We start from the raw sequence: 19532 nt of genomic DNA on the forward strand, positions 1-19532 counted from the left end.
CTTGGCCGTTGATTCCAGTCCAAGTCAATCCATCGCACGCTGTTGGATAGCTCGCTGTCTTCTGGACTTTTTGTGGGTTTGCTTGTAGACTAATGTACAATTATTTAATATAGAAAGATAAGGTTTAACAACTTGCTGTTAGGTTATATATAAGAGTAAGGATTGGATTGCAAAAGTTTATTACATGATTAGGGAACTTGAATAACACTTGGACTAAATGAGGCTTACTTGCCAAATGGATCATGGTTGTCATATGATAAGGATAGCTAGGTGGTGATGTGAAATAATCATATTAAACTTCAATTAGTCATCCATTCAATCAAGACAGTAGATTATTGATTTACTAGCCTAACAAGGGAATTATTGGTCGAGTTCATCAAACTGTACGTATAATTAATATAAATTGAAAATTCATTTTTAAAGGTGTCAAAATGCATTTTACTATATTCCTTTCAAAACTATTGATATAAAATAATGTACCAAAAATAACGTGTCTTTTGGCTTTTTGCTAAAGCTGGTCAATCTAATAACTTTCTGAAACTCATTACTCGGCTTCTTAGCACACTTCTTTGATCAAATATAGATCAAATAGTTTGAGATTTGAAGCACCAAGCACGATAGTCACTCTCTAAATCCTCTCAATTCAGTTTGTGCAACTCGGGCGCAACCAAATTTATTATTATTTTCACAAAACAATTGAGTCAATTATCAAGTTGCAAGCATTTGTAATTTCATGCGTCAACCAAACCAGATACTTGGCTGGTTTGTCGGTTCATCAGTCATCAGTCAATCTATACTAATATGTAAAAGTGTTGTCTTACCAACAAAAGTGTTGCCTTAACGTATAAAAACGTCTATGCCAAAGTTTTAAAAAAAAATTGTGTTCTAAAGTTAATAACAATTAACAACTGTTTTATCTGCATACTCTTTAATAATCATGTGCAACAATTTACTATGCTGTAATGAACAACAATAGTTAAAAAAACCGTTATACTAGTGCAATTTGAAAACAGTTGTGTATCATCATAACAACGACTATGGCCTTTTCTTAGTTTGCCTATGTTTAATAAAATTGTTATAGGAAGGATAGGCAATGCTCCAAGGTTTTTTTTTGTTTTGTTTTGTTTTACACCACAGTTTTGACACATTGCCTTAGAAAAACAAAAAATGTTAGTGTAACCAAAAAAGACCCAAACTTTGGAGATGTCTAAATATGGCCGTGCATAGACAACGATAATAATTGGCCGGAGGTCAACACACATTGCATTTGTGTTTGAATCGTTGCCACCATAGTTACTTGCAAGACCATGTTGACAACAACATTGTGGTCTTCAATAAATTCTTAAGATTGTTGAGAGAATAATTGTAAAATATATTTTGAGTTCTATTAAGTAAGAACGACAAAATGAATTAGTTCAATCTATTTAGACTTAGCTTGTCGTCAACCCAGCAAAATTAGGTCGAGTCGAACAAACCTACCAAAAAAATGGGCCAAAAATTTAGGTCTACCCTATTAGTTTGTTGGCCCGTCAAAAAATAGGAAAAAAAAATATATATTTATTTTGAGTTATTCTTTTAACATATTTTTTTTCGATATCTAAATGACTTACATAAATTAGTGTACCTAAATAATAAAAAAAATCTCAAATTACATATAATAAAATAAATGAAATGCACAACAAATTTGTTATACAATAAATTAAAAATTATACACAAAATAAATCTAAAATAACTTAATTAAATTTATATTAAAAATAATTAATAAATAAATAATTTTAAAAAAAGACTAACGGGTCATCCATCGCAACCTGTCATTTGATCCAACAGGCTGACGAACTAGGCAGACTAGTGGACCAAAATACCTGGTCCGATCCAAAAAAATTTGGTGGGTCAGCAAGCCTATCTGCAGAACATGACCCATTTTATCACCCTTATTATTAAGGATACCTTCTATCTTTATATATATATATATATATATAATGAGGAGGGATCTTTTTACTCTAGGAATAAGTCTACATGGACTTATTCCGTTCAATAACTCATATTTTACATCAAATTTTAATAATCTAACCGTTCAATTTAAAGTTCTTAATGTATAGATTAAATCTACAAATTTTTAAAAAATTTAAAAATCATTTGATACTTTGTTTCATTAATTCGAATCAATGTATAAAATGATTTTATGATTATCCATTAATTTGAATTAATGACATGAAGTATCAAATGATTTTTAAATTTTCTAAAAATTTGCAGATTTGATCTATACATTAAAACCTTTAAATTGAACGGTTAGATCATTGAAATTTGATGTAAAACATGAATTATTGAACAGAATAAGTATAAGTAGACTTACTCTTGGAATAAAAGGATCTCTCTTCATATATAATATAATAAAAATATTGTCCTTAAAGATACATTCCGCTACATGATGGATTTAATATCGTAAAATTCTTCCTAAAATTTAACTTACTCTTTTGGGATGGGCCTAAGAAACAGAACAACAAAGAATAATTTGTTACATCACACTGAGAAGAAGAATAAAAAGACAATTAGTGAAGTTACTCCATTTAAAAAATAACGTTATAATGATTAAAAAAGCAGCATTAAGATTAGGATAATATTTAGTCATTACCATGGGTGAAACAACAGTAGATGACCAATGTAACATTAAAAAAATTAAAGTTCAATTTCAACAAAAACATGTGTCGACAAAATATAAATTTGATCAAGTAAAATATCTTAAAATTCAATGGTTTTCACTTTTCAGATAAGCTAAACTTTTTTAATTCAACATAAAATAATCTTAAAGAAAGCAACAAGATGTCAGATCCAATATGTCATGCATGCTAGGAGGGAAATGTTTGACTATTTGAACTGCAAGTCTGCAACACAGTTCGGCCTAAACTTGTTTATATGAGCCCGCCCTTAAGGTTGTTTTCACTATCAATACATTTCCGTGTTATTTCCAACAAAATTATTTTTAAAAAATTAAATTATACTTTTAATCTTATTATCTTGAAGATTCATATCTTTAAAAAAAAAAAATTTAATTCTTTATCTTTTAAATCGTGATAAATTTAATCCCTTTATAACAATGATTGTTTCAGATTAAAAAAAAACAATTTTGAATCATTTTTTTTTATTACTTTAAGATATAAAACTTGTCTCACTAAATTCTCCAACATCAAAACAATTTAGCCTAGTAGTTTAAATAAAAGAGTTACAAACATGACTAGAATCACATGAAAATAAGTCTCAAAAGCGGCCAAAAAAGAATCTAATAGGAGTTTTTTTTGTTGTTAATTTACTAGTTAGTTAAACTCATTTTTATATGATTTTCATTATATTTATAATCTCTTTTGGCACAAACATGAGTTTAAGTTAAATAATCTTCATGTAAATAAATCTAATGGAACATGTATCAAAATTTACATTAGTCAAAAAACTATTCAAAATAGTAGCTCAAAATAAAAAATCATTGTTATAGAAGGACCACATTGACCCAAATTTAAAAAATACAGAACCAAAAAAATCTTTTAAAAGATAAAAAACTAAAATAAATCACCAAAAGTATAATTTAATCATTTTTGAACTATTACCCCTTATGCAATGGCAATAAACCGATATCTGTATGTAGCTGCATGCAAATGTACAAAATATGAACAACTTTTTATGAGCACAAAAATCTAACATAGAAAACGAATTTGTGCATCACTGAAATTGCTCATCCAAAGTCCAAACTCGATATAATTGAAGTACCCTAAGAAAATTGTCAACAAAAAGCACATCCAAATGATCGCTTACCTGCCAATGCAGATATATTCAACAAAATCTCATTAATATCCATCTCAAATTTGTGACATCAAAACCGAACTTTTTCCTTCCATTCCATCTATATCTTCACTTGACAACATCCTGTGTGTAAAATGTCTTACAAGAATGCTTAATTCAGACAAGTAGCATTCAAGCCTCGGTACAATGCATCCGTTAGGTAGCTCGAAAATCAAGGAAAAGACGTAGTTTTTGTATAAGCATTTCACGAGTACCAAAAAGTGGTTTCTCACTTGTGACCCAGTCCTTCTCCAGAAGACTTGCTTTAGCACCAGCCAACATCTCATCATGGAATGCAAAGACTATTTGGTAGATTGAAGTCTTGAGAACGTCAGCAATAGCATAAGCCTTTGAATTTACTGGGCCACTTCTTCTTTTGCCAGCTGCAACATCAACTCTTCCACTATTAACGGTTGCCCATTTGATACCAGCGGGTCCTAACAACTGATTTGGGGATTGCAGGTTTGTTTTCTTGCCCATGAAATTTTCAACAGCAAGAAGGCAGGATAACAGTGTCGAAACCACGGCAGCATTACTCCCAGAAAGCTGGGCAACCCCAAACTTGTCTTCTTTGCGTGAGCAGGCAGTTAGTGAGGCAACAGTCCTAGAACACCATGCATATAGCTGCATTTAACCAAACAAATGCATTTAATATGTATCTACAATTTCATAATGCTGGCAATTCATGTCAATGACCCACGTAGATATTTATGCAGCCCAAAGGATTCATGGGTTGGCTTTTCCCTCTGTAAGTGCATCCAACTATATTTATTGCATTATCTAAAGAGCAACATTATCCTCACTAGAACAAAAAAATGGGAGTTTTAACAGGAGTAAAATGGTCAAATTAATCCTCTCATTTTTTTTCCTTACAAGTTAATAGGGAAGGCTTAAATATCAACCACAGAAAGATTGGTTGAGGGAGCAATTTTTACATTCACTACAGATCAAATTCAATATAACATTAGGATATTATAATTATCATAATCGTTCTGTTTAATGTGCTAGTGGAATGGACTTGGACTAGTTAGTTAGTAGTTATCCTACAATTCTAATAGGCCTAAAATTAAGGTTAGTACATCACATCAACACATTGTAATTATTACTTAGAATCCCATTACTTAAATATGTTCTTTCCTCACAGGGAACATAAGACATTTCCTCACTAGTCTCGACATTCAATGTGCACACACCCCATTTTGAAGGCAGGAGTTAGTGGTTAAAACAAAATCAGGATGAGGCTTATGGATGATTCTTGATCAATGTTACAACTTACAAGAACTTCATTAAATTATCCATTTCCCTGGTCCATTGTATAACAATCAGGATTTTTTTGTAGAGTTTAGTGTAGTTAAAATTTATTCCAATTTTACAAAACAAAAAAAAAAAAATGTATGTTTGCTAAGATAAACAATATACAAAGAATGAAATTATGCATGTACCTGGAAGTTGTACAGTTCTTCAACGTACTTCACATCTGGCCTTGCCTCTGTTGGGGACAACAGCTGATTTGACAATTGTGTGGCTTTGTCAACAGTGTTTCCTGAGCCTTCACTTAATTTTGTGGCAAGATGCTCCAATGGCCTCAAGCACACAGCAACTACTCTTTTGTAAGTCTCACCAGTTTCTTCAAAAAACCCCGCACGCCGCCAATTGTCAACATTGTTCTCACAAACCATACTGAGATCAAGATATGCAAGATACCGAAGAAGAGATGTAGGATTGCTCTCCTCCAAAGCGGAAAGGAGATGCTCACTTGGATTTGTTTCTGCAGCTGCTGATCCTTTTGGGGGTGCAAATATGGACCTCTTAGTATGCAAAACCTATGTACCATATTCAACCAACATAGACTTCAGCAGCCGATAACAATGCTGCCCCTCTAAAGGCTGGGGAATATACATATTGTTGTATATATATATATATATCTAAAACTAGTACAAAGGTGACAAATATACAGGGTTCATAACGGATAGCTAAGATAAAATTGTGAATCAGTTGTTTGCACAGGTGCTTCTTATATAATGTAGCATGTACATGCAGACAAGATGAATTTTACATTTTTCTGCAAGTCTTACACAATATTATAATGAAGAAAACACGACTAACATGTGGACTTAGATTATCAGTTCTGGTACATATCCTGATTCCTGAGCATTATACTAAAGTACTCTGTGTACATAGAACCAAATTGTAATGTTTTAAGAATTGTGTATAAGCCTTACTCAACCCCAGAAGTTAGCTCATGATGCAAGAATTGTTCCCCACTTATATATGTATATATTATTTAAACCATATCACTAGTTAGCATAGAATCTCCAACAAATAGGTACATGAAATCCCAAAGATCACTGAACAACGACTAATTCGTGACAAAAATATGAACAGAACCTAAAACAGGCAACAAACAAGTAGGATCATTAGAGAAGATGACGAGCATTTCATTTTGGGATTAGCATACAAGAAATGAAGCATGACATGTAACAGTAGTTATAAGAAAGCAAAACACGAAAAACAAAGTAAACAGGTTGGAACTTATTAGAAGTGGCAGAATAGAAAAAGGAACCCAATGCAAATGATGAGTCAGTTCCCAAGAGAGGAAGATAGCAAAAGAAGCAGCAAAGGAGGTAATCTGGTCGGCGAAGAATCTCGTGGTGGCAACGCTGTACTTAAAGGGATGCGGCAGAAGCTCCAAGAAAATCCCGGAAGAAACGAAAGCAACGACGGAAAGCTTGAGAGCGCGTCTGGCAGCGGAAGGAAGCCCCATCTTGAAGCTGAAAAAGGGAGGACGCTGTTGACAGAGACAGAAGCAGGCAGAATGAGAAGAAGAAAAAGGATTGGAAACGATGAATGCATTTGAGAAGAGAGAAATGGGACCTGGATGATGGGGAAATGGAGAAGGCATCGGCGGTTGAAGAGGTAGTGCAGAGAGAAGAGGGAGCCGAGGAGGAAACCCCTAAACCCTAATCGAGCAGAGTGAGGGGAGGCGCGGGCGAGGGAGGCGAGGGAGAGGGCGGAGGAGGAGGCGGCGGCGGCGGCGAAGAGGAGGGAGAGGGAGAGGGAGAGGGAGAGGGGGAGGCGGGGGCGGGGGTGGGGGGTGGCGATGGAGGAGAGGGTGAGGGAGAAGAGGAGGTTGGAGGAGAGGAAGAGGAGGAAGGAGCAGAGAGGGTAGTGAGGTGAGGAGAGAGAGAGAAGAGTGATGAAGATTAGTGAGGAAGGGATGGATTGCCATATTAAGTATCTCAGGAATCTGTTCTTGAGCACCAGCTCAACCCTGCTCCTGCTCCTGCTCCCACCAGACATGCCTTCGCCTCTACGTTTTCTCTGCTCAGTGCTCAGTGCTCAGTGCTCACACCCTTCCCCCCCTTCTTCTGTCGCCTATTTCTTTCTTCCAACGCACCTACCAGTAAGCCAGATCCTTTGTTATTGTTAGGTCACTTTTTAAATTTTAAACATTTTTTATTATTCTATTTTTCTCTTTTTTTATTTTAATACTCATTCTCACTTCTCACTTCTCACTTCTCATCCCATTCCCGCTTGGCTGCGGACAATTTTTGTAATGGAAATGCAACAACCAATCAGGATGATACTAAAGATAATCAATCACCACAATAAAAATTAAAATAATAATAAAAATTTAGAGTTTGTTAATTGTAGTCAATAAAGATTTTTCAACAATGAATGAAAACATGTAATCAAAGTATCAATTACATTAGATAAAATTAAAAGGAAAAACATGTTAAAAGATGAAGAATAAAAATATATCCAAAAAAATTTGTGACAAAAATGAATTAACAAGCATAAACATTAAGGGGTTAATTTTCAACGACCTTAGTTAATTTTTATTGGCATTTAGAAAACATTGTCACATTAAATAAAAAAAAAAACAGATTTTTACGTCTCAACATTCAAAGTAGTTTTTTTTTGTTATACTTTCTTCATTATTGAATAAGAGTTAAATTTTTTTATACATACAAAAGTAACTAATTAAAAATGAAAGGAAATAAAAATTATATAAACTTACCCTTATTATTAGTTTTATTTACCGAGAACAATTGATCAGAACTAGTATATTTTAAGAAATATCATCAGGAGTATAAATGATAAACTTACCCTTATTATTAGTTTTTGGCTCACTCTATTCACGAGTTAGTGTGGTTCGTGGATGCTACTCACAAATACTGCATCTGCCTTGTGTGCTTGTGTGAATGAAATGGCCCTCATCCCCAAACGCTTCTTCATCTTCTCCTCTGCACTCACGCGCCCCCTCCTCCACGCGCGACCCTCCTCCACCGCACCCACGCAGACGCAACCCTCCACCACCACCAGCCGCAGCAAAACCCCATCCGAGAAACAATTCGAGACATGGGTCCACAGCCTGAAACCGGGCTTCACCCCCTCCGACGTGGCCCAGGCCCTGCAGGCCCAATCCGACCCCGACCTCGCCCTCGACATCTTCCGCTGGACCGCGCAGCAGCGAAACTACTCCCACACCTCCCTCACCTACCTCACCCTCATCAAGCAACTCATCGCCGGCCGCCGCTACCGCCACGCCGAAACCCTCGTCGAGGAGGTCATCGCCGGCGCCTGCGACGTCTCCCTCCCCCTCTACAACTCCATCATCCGATTCTGCTGCGGCCGCAAGTTCCTCTTCAACCGCGCCTTCGACGTTTACAAAAAAATGCTCTCTTCCCCCGATTCCAAACCCAACCTCGAAACCTATTCCCTCTTGTTCAATTCCCTCCTCAGAAGGTTCAACAAGTTGAACGTCTGCTACGTCTATTTGCACGCGGTTAGGTCTTTGACTAAACAAATGAAGGCTTCCGGTGTAATCCCCGATACCTTTGTGTTGAACATGATTATCAAGGCTTATGCTAAGTGTTTAGAAGTGGATGAGGCCATTAGGGTTTTTCGCGAAATGGGGTTGTATGGATGTGAGCCTAATGCTTATAGTTATGGCTACATTGCTAGAGGCTTGTGTGAGAAAGGGAGGGTGGACCAGGGGTTGAGGTTTTATAAAGAGATGAGAGGGAAGGGTCTTGTGCCTAGTACTAGTACTTATGTGATAATTGTTTCTAGTCTTGCCCTGGAGCGAAGGTTTGAGGATGCGATTGAGGTTATGTTTGATATGTTGGGCAAGCATAGGTCGCCTGATCATCTCACTTACAAGACGGTTTTGGAAGGCTTGTGCCGGGAGGGGAGGGCCGACGAAGCCTTTGAACTGCTTGATGAATGCAAGAAGAGGGATGCTTCCATGGGTGAGAAGATGTACAAGGCTTTGTTGAATGAATTGTACGTTGTGTGTCGCGAGTAGGTTCTGTGGTGGTGCATTTGCTTCAGGATGCAGGAAATGTTTGATTTGTTGGAGCCAAACTTGGTTGTTGTCCTGCTTCTGGAGCTTCATTGGAGATGGCTGCTTCCTTTGAAAGAGATGAGTCCAGGCATCTTGCTTGAACAATTGCTCTCGACTTGTTTTGGACGGATAAATATGGAGGCTTCTGAATTGTATTGAACATGTGATATACTACTGTATGAGACAGCTGATTCTTTTGAATGCAGATAAATAGTTGCATTGTGCTTGGAGAATTGCTCTCAACTTCTGGCGGACTAATTTAATTTGCATTGTCAATGGAGGGGGCACCTGATTTGGTGTTAACTCTCTGTTGCTGCTGATATGGATGGTATGGTGGCAACTGGCAAAAGGTCATTTTCTATTGAAGTGGGGCCAGCTAATGGCAAAAATATGAGCATGGATGTATGCTGCTGACTGCAGGGCCACATGATACTTCAGGGGGAGCAAATACTGGTGTGCAATTTCCATCTAATGCCATTGTGATGCAACCTTGCAAAATTTGCTTATGGATAGTTTATTGGAATTGATGGGGATCCTATGGTTTTTTGTAAACAACTACAGCTACCTAAGATTTGGCTGATTGTTATTTGTTGGTGGCATCTTGCTCCTTGTCCATATTTTTGCTCCATGAATTCATCTGAAATAGAGGTTACTGACAGTTTTACAGTTGCTAGCATTTATCTTTTGTCTGTATTAGTTACAAAAATTTATCTTTTAACCCTAATCCTCCATGGTTTCGAATATCCCAACTAGTCTTGCTGGTACATGGGGGAAATTACATTGTGTAAGATCTTGTATCTTCTGAATAAAACAGAATTACTCAATGTATGTACAATGATGATCATATTTTCTATTATGCAATTGTGTTAATCTTTATAATGTTAATCTGTTGGCATTTAGCTACATGTATTGTGGGTTCCATTAGCTTATAGGTTATATAGTGTTTAAGAAATCTTTTCATTTGTTAACATAAATAAAAGGGCAATTACAATCAACATCTCTCTGTTTATGCCATTAGTTTCATAGTTTGATCTTCTTTAATTTATATAATTGCATTAAAAATCAGGGAAGGTTTGTATTAACGAGAAGGATATATAATGTTTTATTCTTATATAAATTGAGAGAAGTTTGTGTAGGTTGCCACTTGTTTAATTTATGAGGCGAATATGGGAGACTGATTAATTATCCGGAATAATTCTAGAGCTTTGGCAATTGGCGATGCCCGATTAAGCTGAGGTTGAGGTCAATGCATTATTTTCTTGAGCTCCAACTTGTCCTCCCCCCCTCTTTTTTTTGTAGATCTAAATGTTGATTCATGGAGTCACTATGTGATAATTAATGATGATTTGGCTTCTTTAAAAATAAGGGATTGCAATTTAAAGGGAAAAAAAGTATAATTCTTGATTGAAAAGTTAACTCGCCATACAATGGATGCAAGTGTAATCAAATTAGGCAATTGTTGAAATTTCAATTACTGAATTTTTAACTAATGATTGTAGTTTCGTGTTTTTATCTTAAATGACAATAGCCAAAGGCTAAGCTATACATAGTTGACAAAATTATCATGGATCTTCTCCTTTTAGTTTTACTCCTTGCATCCTTTAAGAGAGGGATTCCTTTTTTTTTTTTTTTTTTTTTTTTCTCTCGGTGATAAACAAGGAAATAACTTCTTGGTGGATTTACATCCTTCAAAGTGTAGAATGTATTTTTGAAAAGCAATTGCTATTTGCAGTTTTTGCGTCTTTTTTATTTATATATCCCCTTCCATCTTTTTCTAAGTGCCCTCTTTTTATTATTTTTTCCAAAAGCTCAACTGAGTCAAAGACCAGATGGCATAAGCCATTTTGAAGCTCACAATGGCAAACAAAATCCATTCTTGGTGGCAACTGCCAGTTCACCATTAAGAAAAAAAGCGTGACCGAGTAGTGTAGTAAGTAGTAATTCTACTATTCTACTTGCAAATTTTGCTCTTAGGGATAGTACCTATTGGTTTTCCCTCGCGCCGGTTACTGAATGGTTCCTTGTCCTTGCACATCTCAATGGTCGTCTTCAAATAACACTTCTGGTATGGGAACAGAACTAGAGTAGCGTAGGTGGCCTCATCAGTATCACAATCAGAGTTTACAATTTCACCAAACCACTTCTTAGCCTCATGATCTCGTTCATAAAACTTTTGATTGTACACCAGTTTCCTTCTCCTCAGCTAACTGGGGAACCTAGTCATTGGACCGCAACTCAAAGTGATTCAACTTCCTGATCTTTAAAGAATGCTTTTTCAGAATGTGTTAAAATTTAAGTACTTTCAAAATTTTCAGAAATTAATTTTCTGAACATTGTACCATTACCAAAATAAATTCTGAAACTAGGTTTTCTGAAAGAGAATATTTTTAAGAAGAGTGTATAAATAAAGGGAGGTGCAAATAGCAATTGTCTTTAAGAAAATAAAATACAAAATGGTAATTGATAATTGAAAATTTATCATCAAGATAATGATAAAATAAATACAAATGTGTAAAAAATATTCCCTACAGTCCTACATTTCCATTCAATTATGGGTAAAAAAAGACCATTCCACTCAATTCTCTTCTACTTAGCACACTAAAAATTTCAACTTCCCCTCATTCTATCTACTTCCTCTCCACCAAACACTGGTTTAAAATACATTTCACACATTAGAAAAATCAGTTTTTCTCTTAATATTCATTGCCACTTCAGGGACAACCTTAGAGGATTTCTACCTAGCTCCATCTACCATCAAATTGCAAGGCCATTTCCAGTTTCCACATGGAGACGAATATGATGGCCCAGCTCCTCAAGGTAATTAAAGACCCTTGTTTCTTTCAATGTCTTTCTCAAGGAGAACTATAACACTTGATTGCAAATACCAATGCCAATTTGTCATGCTAGAGTGATGCACGAAAAATGCTTATATAGCTGGAACCGGAAGATTTCTTCAAGTTAACCCTATTTTACATTTTTATCACTGTAACTTGTCTCCATTCTAAAAAGGATCTCGTTAAGAATTGGACAAAAAACTAATACTGTAAAAATATAAGAATGGAACCCTCACTCGCAGTCTGTTGGAGAATTCCAAGAAAAAACATGTAGGTGGGAATGTGAGATTAAAGGTAATAAGATGCAAGTATTTCGGAACTTTCAGAGAGCCTGTTCTCACTTCTATGAATTTCCAAAATTGACTTTCTTTCTCCCACTTCCTTATTTATACTCCCTGTCTCATCTCATTATATGTCTCTTTATGTGTTTTATTTTGCTTTAAAATGTCTGTCACTTTAGAAAACTAACAGGATATTTTAATAAAACTAATCTATTGGTGTCTCATCTAAATGTATAAATAAATTCATAACTACGTTGTAACTTTTTCATAAGGATAATTTTATCAAACAAAATCATTTTATCATATAAATCAGTATAATTAATAATTTTTTTAAGAAGAAAAAAAGTTGTACCATGCTATTTCTACCTTTTAAAAAGCCTCAATTAGCAGAGGTAGGTCCACAAGAACCGAGCCCAATATCATTTCTCCTACTTTACATTTTTATTGGTGGTCTAACAGAATTGCCAGTTACATTATTGCTGCAGTTCAAAAACGAACTACCTGGCCAGTAGTACATATTTAATGATTTTCTTGTTACATATTTCTTTCCGCTATAGAATCAAACTTTTTCATGGAAGTAGAGATTGTTAACAATTGTACAAAAATAGTACACTGTGAATCCGTGCAATTGTAAAAAGCTGTGTACATATTGTGGCACTTATATTCTTTCAACTGATATTATGTTGTACCAAGAAAAAGAAAAAAAAAATCATCTTTTTCATTCTCTCTAGTCTCTCTAGTCACATCTTACTTCCCCACTTTTATTCCTTCCATTTTCCCTTCACATTTGGGACCATCCCCGCTGGCAGAGCACATGGCATAACGTGGTAAGACCTACCACAAACTTCTATAAAAAGAATCATTCGACATTGTTAATTTGATGCAAAATAAAAAGTCATTATCAATTCTCACTTCTCACTTAGCATCAATAAAAAAAATCTTGAATTACAGAGAACACGAGAACACTGATGGCAACTATTATTACAAGTGGAACAAACATAACATTACATGATAATATACCAGACCCACACAACATTTTCTTACATGAACACATTCACAACACTCAACACCCCTGGTTCCTAAGACGTATTATGAACAACTAATAAAAGTATCCCTACAAGACTACATCATCTAACACGTAAAAAGCAGTTGAAATTCGGATAATTACATTAAACAAATGATGTTGACCTCGAAACTTGAGACAATGCATCTTCAAACTGGTCATCATCTATCTTCTCAGAACTCAAGCTTGGTGGAATGAAAGATCTGAAAATCAATTCCATATTAGGAGCTTCCTTAAGCGCATGAGCTACAACCTCAAGTGCCTGATGTTGAAAAGCGGGATAAAACTTCTTTGCACAGACAAAACCAAAGACCAATGACAATATGGGAAGAGGAATCAAAAGTGGTGTATAGTAGAATTTCTGCACCCCAAAGTAGCCGAACATGGTAATTTGGTACAATATCAAAGATGCTAGTATACGGTTGTGTATGTGGGGCCACATTCTTCCATAACTTTCATAAGATGGTACATAGACTTTGAGTGCCTGTTGATACAAAGTAAAATTTAGCCATAAAAAAGTTCACAAAATACATAAAACTGGGTTCATTAAACAAAATTCGAAGAGCTTAACCTGATTTCGCAGTATAAGCCATCCTAAGCCAAAATATAGAGCACCAAATGGGATTATCACAGGAGCAATGACAGAGTAACATAAGACAATTGTGACAATCAGCATATCACCAGGAACTCTAGTTCCATAACCAAGGTCTCCAGGGGACCAAGCATCTTTCAACTCGGCTTCAGTTTTGCAAAGATACTTTCTCTTCAAATGGTATATGATCAGAGGAACTAGTCGGGACAGTTCAAGGCCATAGCCAACGAAAAATCTGAGATAAAAAAAAAATTTAATTTGTGTCATGTCAAGTATTTGAAAATAAAAAGGTGAAATCTTTTCCTCTATATATGTTTAGTAGGAATAGTCCAATTTTTATAGTTTACACTTTACACAAAATCATGCGACGAAATATTTGTTATAGATATGCTTTTGGAATGCCAAGTAACTCCTACTTCAAAAGAATCTAGGAAAAGATAATAACAAGATATAATGTGGAACACCATTTATAGATGAAGTGTGCCTTCTACTTTTCCTTTTACCATCACCAGAAAGTGGTTATCCACCTTTAAGTTGAAAATAAACAACAAAGTATCACCAGAGATAAATACACTGATAAACTAAATAAAATAAAGTTTGGAAGTTATCTTACTTCAGGGCCACATAGGTCAAGAAAAAAGTAGCATTGCCTGGGAGGCTTTCAGCTAGCAAGGATACAGTTTCGTTTGGATTCTTCTCAATTGTCTTGAATGCTTTGAACAAGGTTCCACCTATAGTAACTCCAATGAAAACATTCAGCACGGTAAAATAAAAATATTTTCCAGATGCAGCCCTAACTGCATGACTTTCAGTTGGAATGCCTTCAAATTTAGACAAAAACAGAAGCAACTTGGGCAACAAAGCCAAGAAAATAATCAGCGCAAGTTGAGGGAGGTATGCTTCCAACACTGTCTTCAAAACCTTTATCTTAACAATTGGCTTTATGAATGGAAGAAGTTTCACCAAATTATCCAAAGTAGTCACTGCAGATATAAAGGTAATTGGAATCATGTAGAAGAATACAGTCAGTGCCACAATGACATACACCAAATACTGCCTTAACTCTCTCTGATAAAACTTGATTTTCAAATTAGGCCATATTAGTTGACGGGATTCAGGAGCATCACAGACTGACCAAGTGTCAACCATTTGTGCATGCAAATTCTGAGCTGCAGATGCTGCAACCACCCTATTTGAAAAAAATACCAGAGCAGCATCTTGCTGCTTCTCTCTGAGCGTGACCTTTTGCTCAGATTCCAATTTGGCAACAAGTTCATTAATCTTCTCATTGTAATACTCTATGCTATCCACCTTTTTACCAATCAGTCCAAGGAATCCAGTCTTGTTTGTAGGTCTTGTTCCTTCTGGTTTGGCAGTTGTTTTAGACCCTGCATATATTGCTTCAGTGCGGGCAAGCTTCTTCTTATACCCTTCTAACTCCTCCCAAATCTTGTTCACCTGTTCGTAATAAACTTAGAGCAATTAAATTAAAAAGAAGGAAAAACTAGAAAGAAGCATCATAGACTAATAATACATTTACATTAAAGGGTCAAAATCATTAGACATTCTGCATTCTCTCTTAGGTTCTTAAATGCCACAGAAATCAGAAAAAGGAAAGATGCACTCCAATGCAAGGCTTGTGCTATAGGATCAGTTATGTTAGTTGGTCATAGATTGTAAGTTAGTTGGTTAATTAGCTTGCTGATTGTTAGTAACTAATCCAATAAGCTCTATAAATAGAGCATGTATATCACAGTCATTTGCTTCTTTTCATATTAATCAATATAACGGGCTACTTTTGTGGAGCTTCCCTCGTGTCCTTTCATCTCTATTCATATCTATGATGTATGACCATATCAAATGGGTGTTGCATGCATCACCTATCGAAACTCTGATAAGGAATAAGAAATATTGAAGTTAATCAAGAGGGTACGGGAAAAGGAAATGGAACAATCCCATACCTCTTTGTTGTCTGTTACAATCATAGACCTGTAAAATGTCTCAGGATAGATGGCTTTAAAATAAGTGTCAACTAGTTCCTTCCTAGTCTGACCTTGAGGAACAGGAGGTATGTCTCTCACAACTATAGCAAACTGTTCAGGCTTTGCATCAGGAGACTTAAAAGCTTCAGATCGCAGCCATGACACATGTTTGTAAGCCCTCCATAGGAGAACATACGTAACAACTGAAACCCAATAGCAGGCAATGAGAAATCCCCACAACCTTGAACTCTTTGCCTGCACACACAAAAAGTCATTCAGTCTCTTACATTGTTATCATTTGAAGGTATTAAAGAAACTGATTAGCTGTTTAACTCAAAAAATATGGGTCATTACTTTCACACACATACACACATTTAATTAGTTGAATAAAAGGAAAGTTTACTATTATACTATTGAAAAAATGCTACCCAACACTGATCTTACCGTGATGTTAGCCATTGATAACTTGTCAAGCTCATTGAAAGTTCCTTCACTAGTTGTTTGTTTCTTCCCACCATTGTCAGTAATAGAAAGGGGCAGAAGAACCGGTAGCAGAATAACTCCAGATAAAACTAGGATACCCAACACTAGACGAGAACAGGAAGACTAATAATTAAAAACTGAATGCTGGATTCATTAAAGATCCCATAAACGTGTGATACAACAAACAACTGGAAAATATGAAAGTTTACAACCAGACAAACATATTTATAGGGAAAAAAACATTTTACTGGAAAATGTTTCTCTTTTCTTTCAATGTCATGTGATGTGAAAACATATTTTGAGAACGAAAATGCAATGTGATAGTCTACAAGCAACAAAGATCACAAGTAAGCAAACTACATAGTGTAGCATTTTGTCCAAACAAGTAAGAGTAAGAATCAAATTGTCATAACCAAACCATTTAAAACTGGAGCATGCTGAAGGCATAGCAGAAAAAATACACTCTTTCAGAATAAAATTTTACAAAAAGATAACCGGAGTTGCAAGATAACCTTATGTTCCTTAGAATCAGGAAACAACTCACAATCACTACAAAAGCAAACTGAATAACATAGGACTTCCTTATTATAATTCAAAATTTCTTTCCTGGTTTTCTAATAGACCAATCTAGCAAATAGAACCAGGAACTTGTCCTTTACATTTTGTAAGAACGTGAGATAAAAACCCAAGCTTGAGATTTCAAGTATGACTTAAAACAGCTCCCCAAATTTATTGAAAACCCATTCCTGAGTATTCGTGATTCTCAAGAATCCTGTCTGACCCCCTTAAAGGCTTAACCAACATGAAAATCTTAGCATCTAAACCGTTAATAGTGATACAATGAAATGCTGTTGTTTTCTGTACATACAAGCCATCAAAAACAGAAAACAAAGTGAAGAAAGACACTGTTATTGTAATTATTAGTGAAAGAAGGAAATAAAAACAAAAAAGGTAATGTTACCAAGATTATTTCCATGTTATCAATATCATTTTGTAAACTGTCCCTAATCCACCCCCTCACCCAAGAAAAAAAAATACATCAAAGCTTAAATAAAACTTAGAGGCAACTCCTTATGTGCTTGTGGTGCTATTCTTTGATCAAAATTGAAAATTCACCATAGAAACAGTTGCTGTTTAATGTAAACATTAATTATTATCTAAGAAAAACTCCAATCTTAATACAAGAACAACACCAAAAACACTCTCATAAAACTGCATCTACGTTTTGTCCTGTCTCATGAGCTTGGACAAAGAAGGTGGTATGCACTATGCACTATGCAATTGCAGATACATAGATAGGAAAAAAGAAAAGGAAGAAAGGACAAACCAGTGGTGAGAAAAACAAAGTAAACGGCAGTGTCGACCCCTGACATGGCAATAACATCTTTTTCTGAAGAAGAGACGGCCTCCTTGATCCAAGAGAAAGGGTTGCGGGTCTTGTAGCCTCCCTCCAAGGGCTCCAACCCCTTGAGGATCCTGTTGGGGTAGTACACCACATTGTTCCCAGGCCTACTCGATAGCAACGCAAACACAATCATCAAAACCAAGAATATCACAAACGAAGTTCCCAAAGACGTCAAGAACGAAGAAAATTCCATCTTGGCCTCTTCTTCTTCTTCTTCTCTCTACTACAATCACAAAAGTCCCTCACTTGTTGTGACACATCAATGCAATGCCCCCCCAACCGTTACTACTTCCCTCATTCAAAGCAACAGTTACGGGTGGTGGTTTCCGTTAATAAGAAGATGAAAGGAGATATTTTGAATAGCGAATGGCGAAGGTGGTAGTTGTTGTGGGGTACCCTTGTAACGCTTTGGGTGAATTAATGTAAAGAAGGTTTTGTTTTGGGTTTGAAGAATGCGTTGCGTGGAAAGAAAGAGTGGGATGAGTGTGTGTGTGAGAACGGAAATAATGGAAAACGCTGATGCGAGGCATTATGGCTCTTGAAAAGGACAAAACTTTGTCATCTCCCTGTTCCCTCTGTCAACAAAAACTTACTATCATTCATCTAAATACCTATATTACCCCTCAATAATTCGGATCCCCTGCTTCTCTTGATCCACTTTTAAATCACCTAATTATAGCAACTATATTCTTATTAATTATTCTTCTCTCTTATTTTATTATTTTTTGCTTTTCATTCAAGGATAAATCTGTCATTCTACTTTTCTTGTCAAAAACCAAATCATATTCGTTATTTTTCTCTCTTTCTTCTCAACGGTCAAGTGCCAAAAGTTACTTCAAATTACCAATTACCATTGTTGTTGGAATTCACAGGTGCTCCAATTCCAATACATGTAAAAGTAAATATTTGATTTTAAAAATTATATTCAAATTCATACATAAAATACGTAAAAAGTAGTAGTATCATTAAAATTTCGTTAATAATTAGTATTTAACTTATTTAATACATTGATAAAAAAAACTTGTTCAATACATAATAAAATAAAAAAATAAATACAAATCAATGTCATCTCTTTCCTTTTCTCATTAGTTATTACTAAGTTTTGTCAACAAAAAAATAAATTATTACTAAGTTACCTTGATTTGTACACTATTAACCCTTCGTTTCAAATCTTCAAAAAAAAAAACTTCGTTTTTAAATATAATTTTTAATTACCTATATAATTAAAAGTTGCTTCGGACTACCTTTACTCTTGTTATATAATTTTAGATTGAGATTAAAGATATTCAATATATCATTAGTAATTCACTACTCTTCTCCCTCACTATAACATATCTTTCTTTCTTCTTCTTTTTTTTTTGGACAAAACTCAATATAATATATCTAAAACCTCATCTCAACAAATTTTTAGTCTAGAGTATGTCTATTGCAGTTGGCATAGTAACTAATAAATAGTAGGAAAAAAAGGTCAAAATAATTGTTAAAATTCAAATAATATGGGGAAGAGACGGAGCCTAGTCACGTGTTCTCCGTGCGATTCTGAAGTAAGTCAAAAGATATTTTATTGTGTGATTCTATTACACCTACCTTTCTCCATAATAACCCTAAATATAAATATGTCGACTAGGGCTGCCAATTTATTATTATTTTTATTTTTTGAACGAATTGAATATACTTTTTTCAAAATCACCAAAACGGCGTAAGTACGCGT

The 19532-nt window shown here is 35.2% G+C and overlaps 3 protein-coding genes across 3 annotated transcripts; 1 reads left to right on the forward strand and 2 right to left on the reverse strand.

Annotated features, from left to right (window-relative positions):
• Positions 1–3602: 3602 nt before the first annotated feature.
• Positions 3603–7249, reverse strand: LOC109816411 (nucleoporin protein Ndc1-Nup protein). Its single transcript, XM_083065729.1, has 4 exons — positions 6706–7249; positions 6395–6619; positions 5274–5654; positions 3603–4455 (listed from the first exon to the last, which is right to left on the reverse strand). Exons 1-4 carry the CDS (start codon positions 7129–7131, stop codon positions 3988–3990), a joined length of 1500 nt encoding a protein of 499 aa, XP_082921855.1. The 5' UTR covers positions 7132–7249; the 3' UTR covers positions 3603–3987.
• Positions 7250–7969: 720 nt separating this feature from the next.
• On the forward strand, positions 7970–10037 carry LOC109816406 (Tetratricopeptide repeat (TPR)-like superfamily protein). The gene has a single exon (XM_020381417.3). The coding sequence runs from the start codon at positions 7994–7996 to the stop codon at positions 9140–9142; it is 1149 nt and encodes a 382-aa protein (XP_020237006.1). The 5' UTR covers positions 7970–7993; the 3' UTR covers positions 9143–10037.
• Positions 10038–13191: 3154 nt separating this feature from the next.
• On the reverse strand, positions 13192–18335 carry ERD4 (Early-responsive to dehydration stress protein (ERD4)). Its single transcript, XM_020381418.3, has 6 exons — positions 17744–18335; positions 16378–16520; positions 15913–16188; positions 14565–15409; positions 13931–14186; positions 13192–13843 (listed from the first exon to the last, which is right to left on the reverse strand). The coding sequence occupies exons 1-6, from the start codon at positions 18012–18014 to the stop codon at positions 13466–13468; spliced, it is 2169 nt and encodes a 722-aa protein (XP_020237007.1). The 5' UTR covers positions 18015–18335; the 3' UTR covers positions 13192–13465.
• Between the last annotated feature and the right edge of the window lie 1197 nt (positions 18336–19532).

Source organism: Cajanus cajan, chromosome 1 (genome assembly GCF_000230855.2).
Source record: "Cajanus cajan strain Asha chromosome 1, NIPB_CcT2T_4, whole genome shotgun sequence".
NCBI classification, from domain to species: Eukaryota; Viridiplantae; Streptophyta; class Magnoliopsida; order Fabales; family Fabaceae; genus Cajanus; species Cajanus cajan.